Here is a 6,987-nt window from a genome sequence, read left to right as displayed (position 1 = left end):
ATTGTATTGGTTATACAAATGTTAAGGGTTGTATAATAACCAACCTCTATATATATATATATATATATATATATATATATATATATATATATATAAATTGAAAATCAATTACCAAAAAAAGAAAACTTGGATCGTTTTTTTTCTTGGAGTTATAAATGGATAATATCTTTTCTAGTTTGCAAGGGAATATTTCGTAGGGGGCTAAATGGATTGTTGATTAAAAAAATATTTTTTAAATTGTATATATAAATTAAGGAGAAAACGATATGATTTTTACGACTTTTAATTGCTTTGTAAACACACTTTTACATGTTTGTGAGTGACATATATGGAAAATGATGCAACATCTAACCATATCATATCATATGATGTATTTTCTTTTTATTTTATTTTATCCATTAAAAATATAAATAATTGATTCAGAATGATTATTCATTTTTTCTAACAAATTAAACCAAATTTCAACTATGTTCTGATTTTACAACTCAAATGATTACTAATTTTTATTTATTAACTAAATATAAAATGATAATTATGTGATTTATTATGTTAATGACAACTCATAAATATTTTCTTTTATGGTATCTGATCTCCCTCATTTCTATATTTTATTATTTCAAAACCCTAAAAAAAATATCTCTTCCAGGAGACGAGACCAGGAACTCTCCATTGTTCTTGATTTCTACTTCTTTCAACCATTTATTTGGTGTTTGATCAGGAGTCCACTTATATAGCAAAAGATGGGTGCTACTTTTATTTAACCTTTCCAAGAAGAATTCCCTTTACTACTAACGGTAGGTTGGTGATGACGATGGTGGTTATTACTGCTCACGAGAAGCACACATAATACTTTCGCATGCATATCCATAACTTCATAGCGGCCTTATGATCTCCTGAAAACAGGGTTATCTCACAAGTTAAAGCGCAGCCCTATATACAGTTTGATTCAGTATTAGAAGTCACAAACTAAACTAAACCATATCATTTGAAATATTTGCAGACTGAGAACGAATCATGTGAACATGTCCAACAGCTATGTCAAAAAAGATAGCTTGGAGATTCTAGGGTTTTTTGTCTGGCAACTATGCTAAAGTCTATTTTAAAATAGAGAAAAGAAGATAGAGAATGTAGAAATCTTCAACGTGAAAGTCTCTAAAACTTAATATTGAGGAGAACGATATATTATTTAAATTATGGGTGTTCGCAGTGCGGTTTGAAGCCAAACTACACCGCATATGCCGTTTGAACATTTTCTCAAACCGCACCACATAAACTTAAGACCGCATCAAACCACACCGAATAATGCGGTGTGGTACGGTTTATGTGGTTTGTATCTTCATGCCTCTTGTGCCCTCGGCAATACACGTGCTATAATGGCCGAGACAAAAGAGTCGCGGTCCCACAAGGGTGAGCTAACTATAAAAACCCGTCCTCAGTTTGGATTGCAGGCTGCAACTGCCTGCATGACGCCAGAATCATTCACCTTATGTCTACAATCCAATAATTATAGAATTGATGATAAAGTGACTATGATCCAAAATAATAAAGAGTTTCAGTACATCTAATTCCTAAATACATACAGGATAATTAAAAATAATCTAAGAAAAATAAATAAACTTCAAACTAAATTGGACGTATGAGTTGTGATGTGTCCAACTAATTTATCAATACTGTCAATTGTCATCTTGGATTAAACTCAAAGTTCAAAATACAAAATAAAAAAATATCACATAAATAATAAATTATTCTACACACACATAATATATATATATATATATATGTGTGTGTGTGTGTGTGTGTAGGTATGTATTTGTTATATAAAATTAAAAAACTATACAAGATATATAGTATGGTGCGGTGTGAACCGCGGTTTGATAAATTTAAACCGCATCATATGGTGAGGTTTGATTAAAATGCAAATTGTAAATCGCACCGCAAAAGTTTTAAACCGCGCTTTGCGATGCGGTGCGGCGTGGGTGGGTTGTGCGTTTCGGCGGTTTAAATGAACGCTTCTAATATTTAAATTGTTTCCACTGATGAAACAGAATGTGTAATAAATTTTTATGATTTTTTTAACGATGTATTGGAATGATGAATTTAAATATTTTAACAATAGTTGTGGAAAAACAACTTTTTGTTCAAAAATTAAAAATATTTTAAAAACATAATTAATGATGAAATTGATAAAATAAAATAAAGGTTGAATTAAATGTATTATTAATGATAAAATTGATAAAGTATAATAATGGTTGAAATTAAATGTATTTATTTTAATTTTCCTATATTTCATAAACTGAAGGTTCAGACCCACACCTCAATCATTTACATATATCATGCCGTTTTGGTTTCTATTAATATGATCCCTTAAATTGCTCCATAATAAGCTTTTAATCCAATAATTTTTAGGTTTTATTTATTTTATATAAATGTTTAAATCTTATCTAACACTTAATTTTTTCCCTATCCATTATTTTCGTAATTTTGTATTTTAATTTATAATAATAAAGTTTTTAACAATCATATAGTGGGAAATAAAATAAAAATACTGTTATAATGTCTCTTTCCTTTGATGTGTCAGAAAATGAAACGGCACCCACAAGATGAAAAATACAAAGAATTTTATTTATAGATATATTGATTAAAATAAATATTATCATAAATATATTTTCATTCGTTTCTAGTTAAATTACATAGCAAAATCATTATAAAATGTTAAAATTTGGACAAAGTTGATTACCAACAATCTTAACTAGACTCATATGAAACTCGCTTCTACGAACATCAATATGAAGGAACATTTTTTTGCTCACTCAACGGCTAAGGTTAAAAGGGGTCCTGGGATCAAACCTGTAACCTACCTTGTATTGGGCAATGTCACATTGTCTCTTTGTCAATTGAGTTAAACGAAATTACATAGCAAAATCATCACCAAAAAAAAAGTTTAAAATGTTAACATTATTCATTTCAAATTATATATGTTGGTAACATATACTGATCACCAACTTTTATCTATTCCCTCATTCCTCAAATCATTTGATAAATATTTTTATTTGAATATATAAGTTTTTATTTTATTTTACTAGAGTGAAACTTAGGGGCCGTTTACTAAACGTTTATCCAGTAAGTGCTTTCCGGGTAATTTTCTTTTCCAAATGAACATGGTATGGGTTTAGAATCTTACCCGGTTAGAACGGTAAAATGATGGAGAGTCTTATTTGTAAGAGTGGTGAAAGGATGGAGAGTCTTTCTCAATAAGATAGAGTGAAGACTCTTACCCGGGTAAGCACTTACCGGGTAAATTGTTGCATATTATATTATTTTGATGCATTACAATCTTACCCAGGATAATAAATTATAGTATTGATTCATATGAATAAGTACTTACCGGGTAAGCATTTAAGTAAACGACCCCTTAGTAATATACACTTCAAAAATTGCATAGAGAATGCAATTTAAGGGAGAAATTAAACAGTAATTAGTATTGGGAAAGAAAAAAAGTGTAATATTGTTTTAACAAAAGAAAACATATACAAGAACTTTTCATATGCACAAAGACCCCTTAAAGTTCTTGGTATTTGACATATGTTCCCACTTTTACCAAGTAGCTAAACTTTTGGGCTTGGTTTTCATAATTTACCTAATTGATGGTGAGAAAGCTCGGTCTCTTCTACCATCAAATACATGGTGCTTAGTAACACTAAAAGACCTAAAATTCACTAAACATATACTTAACAGCAAGACAATGGTCGTTTCTCGTTTCCATCTCTTCGACGAGTCTTCTCATTTCAATATCATGAAAAATTGGGCCAACGCGTTGATCTAGTTCATAGGATGTGACCGGTACTGTTCTACAGACTCATGGGACCTACAAAGATTATGCATGGTCCAATGAGGTCATAGAACAGCATAATCTTACTCCTTTGAACCAGAATAGCATTATTTTTGTTGGTTGCTACTGACCTCTAGTGTGTCTAAGATGCTCATTTCAACTTGGTTGAAACAATCTAACCCAAAATCATTAACTCCAAAATCTTGACAATCCAATAGCCACGTAGCACAATCATCCCATGAGGTGAAGCTGCCGGTACAATTATTGAAATTGTGTGCATTATTTGGTAAATCCCAAGATGTCGTATCAACAAGTGGGGGCTCATCGTCACCTAGGAGGTAGCTTAACAACTTTTCATCTTCACAAAGGCTTTCAAACAATTTTTCGGGTTCATCACTCAAAGTTGAACAATTTTCAGGTGGCGAGGAGCTCGAGTTCTCCTCCGAGCTTCCTGTGGTATTGACACTTTCCAGGGGCAATGAATGGTTGTTGTTTTCGGATTCTGCAGAGCGTTCTCCAGGAGAAGATGATGTCTCTGTGTCCTGAGGTTCCTTCTGAAGCGGCTCATGAGTAACGGGATCAATTCCTCTTTTTATTAGTTTTTTCTTGATATGAGTATTCCAATGATTCTTTATCTCATTATCAGTTCGTCCCGGCAATCTTGCTGCAATCTTGGACCACCTAAAAACACATAACAATAAATCACTTTATCATTAATCTCCTATGATACAAAAAAAAAAAATTCAATATTATCAGTTCCATTTTTCATGTTTCATATTCCAAACGTGAAATTTATCCCCTGGACCCACATAATAAACTATAATTCTACCTTATTATATATCATAAAAAAGACACATATAATGTATAACTTTTGATAAAAAGACATTAAAAATATGTGAATAATTGCTCATTTGTTTACGATTTTACATTGATTGGAAATTAGACCAATAGAAATTAGGCACTAAAAAATCTCTTAGGTAGCTTTACTATGAAACATGTCGGCCATAAATAATATTATTTGGTTACAATTATATTTGTTTTGATTATTAATACAATTTTTTCCCTTTGATTATATCATCTTGAAATTTTTGAATGGAAATCACAAGTTTAAATAGATTAAAAAAATACTTAATTTCATAATATATTCTTCACTCTTATTCAAAACTTGTAATAATTAAGCGTGCTCTTCTTACCGCTAGAAAGCTTATGGTTTTGGGTAAAATTAGATTGATAATATATATATATATATATAAAGAGAGAGATGTAGGTTATTATACAAACATTTACATTTGTACAACCAATACAACTCAATCTCAGCCGTCCATTTAATTTGATAAATATGTGATTTCATAGAAGTTTTAATTGTTTCATAATATAAAGTATTGATCATAAGTAATTAATTTTATTTATCTTTCATAAATAATCAAATCATAATAAATAAACTCTCATCATTTTTATAAATATCTCAATTAATTGGATTGCATTGGTTGTACAAATACATATGGTTGCATTTAAAATATACCTTTTATATATATATATATATATATATATATATATATATACTTTGATTTTGATTCTACATATGTTAATGAATAAAACGATAATGATTTTACCAATTAACTGTGGATAGATTTTAAAAAAGATGAAATTTTTATTTTTATTTTTTGGTAGCGATCGCAAGTGATTGCAAGACCTACCGATTGCCGAGACGAGCATGGAGATCAATAACGAGTTGTTCTTCAGACTCAGTGAGTAGGCCACGCTTCAAGTCGGGTCGGAGGTAGTTGGTCCATCGGAGACGACAGCTCTTACCACACCGGCGGAGGCCGGCAAGCTTTGGGACAGCTCGCCAACAACATTGGCCGCTGGTTAGGATAAAATTGATGAGTTTATTGTCTTCCTCCGCCGTCCACGGCCCTTTCTTCACCCCTAGTTTATCACAGCATGGTTGTCTTCCCATCTTTAATCACCGCCACCAACCACCAACCACCACCGCCAAAAGAAACTTTAATTTATGTATGTATATATCCCAATGCTTATAATGTATAAACCGTTTAAACACAACTTACCCAGGTTTAGATATGGCACCACCAACCTTTATATAGCCCCAGAAAGATATATAGAGAGAGGAGAGAGGGGAGAGAGAGAGAGAGAGAGAGTATGTGGGGTCCACCATTGATCCATGAAAGGCACAGTTGAACTGCAACTTGGTTCGGGTGGTGAGTGATGAGGTGAAAAGGAATGATGGACGACACAGACACACAGAGGGTCACATATATGAGGCATACACCAAATTAAATGGTCACAATTTTCACTTAAGCCCATCTACTTCAATAAAAATGTTAATTTTAACCCATTAATATTTTGAACGGAAAAAAGTTCACTTGTTAATTAAGCTTTTTCCTGTTTCCTTTTTTTATTCCTCCAATCAAATTTCGTAGAGGGATTGTTATTAAATATAGGAGAGGTGTGTATAAAATTAAATGGTAGTGTACGATAGAAGAAGATGTTGTGTCAACGTTTTATTGGTTGAACATGTTAGATGTATCATAAAACCGTCTAGGCTATATTTGGAAAATCAATGGATAAACTATTTGTTAATTTAAAAATTGACTCATAAACTAATTATGTTTGGTAAAAAAAAATAGTTGATGATAACTAGATGACAGTTTTAAAATAACATGTTAAAAAATTAATTAGTTCTAACACAACATAATATAATTAAAACAAATTAATAACACATTTCATCATATCAAATATAATATTAACAATAATAAAAAGTTTCAGTTATTCAGGTTTTAGATTCCTTGTATTTCATATCATATTGTGAATTTCTCATATCATATAACACGACCTCACATGTTTAAAAATATAATAAATTTTCTAAAATTATCAATTAACGTAATGAAATATGTAAAATCTTATAGTACAACTCTCACTCCTCATATGTTAGAAAATATACCCAACTTTTTACAATTATCAATTAGTTTAAACTAAATATGAGTTTTACAAAAATTTGCCATGCTAATTAATAATTATGAATAATTGTTATATGTAACATAAATAAAAACAAAGTTTGTTAACCGTAAACTTTTTAACTAATTAATAATTTATAAAAAATATTTAATTATTTATCAAAATTATTTTATTTTATAATG

The 6,987-nt window shown here is 30.5% G+C and overlaps 1 protein-coding gene across 1 annotated transcript; it reads right to left on the bottom strand.

Moving 5' to 3' along the window:
* Positions 1–3,505: 3,505 nt before the first annotated feature.
* On the bottom strand, positions 3,506–5,900 carry LOC112521028 (protein ODORANT1). The gene is made up of 2 exons (XM_025129654.1): positions 5,527–5,900; positions 3,506–4,510 (listed from the first exon to the last, which is right to left on the bottom strand). The coding sequence occupies exons 1-2, from the start codon at positions 5,787–5,789 to the stop codon at positions 3,937–3,939; spliced, it is 837 nt and encodes a 278-aa protein (XP_024985422.1). The 5' UTR covers positions 5,790–5,900; the 3' UTR covers positions 3,506–3,936.
* Between the last annotated feature and the right edge of the window lie 1,087 nt (positions 5,901–6,987).

The sequence above is a fragment of the Cynara cardunculus genome (assembly GCF_001531365.2).
Source record: "Cynara cardunculus var. scolymus isolate 2C chromosome LG 11, CcrdV1, whole genome shotgun sequence".
NCBI classification, from domain to species: domain Eukaryota; kingdom Viridiplantae; phylum Streptophyta; class Magnoliopsida; order Asterales; family Asteraceae; genus Cynara; species Cynara cardunculus.
The sequence above is the reverse complement of the archived record's forward strand: the minus strand, read 5'-3'. Positions and strand labels throughout refer to the sequence as shown.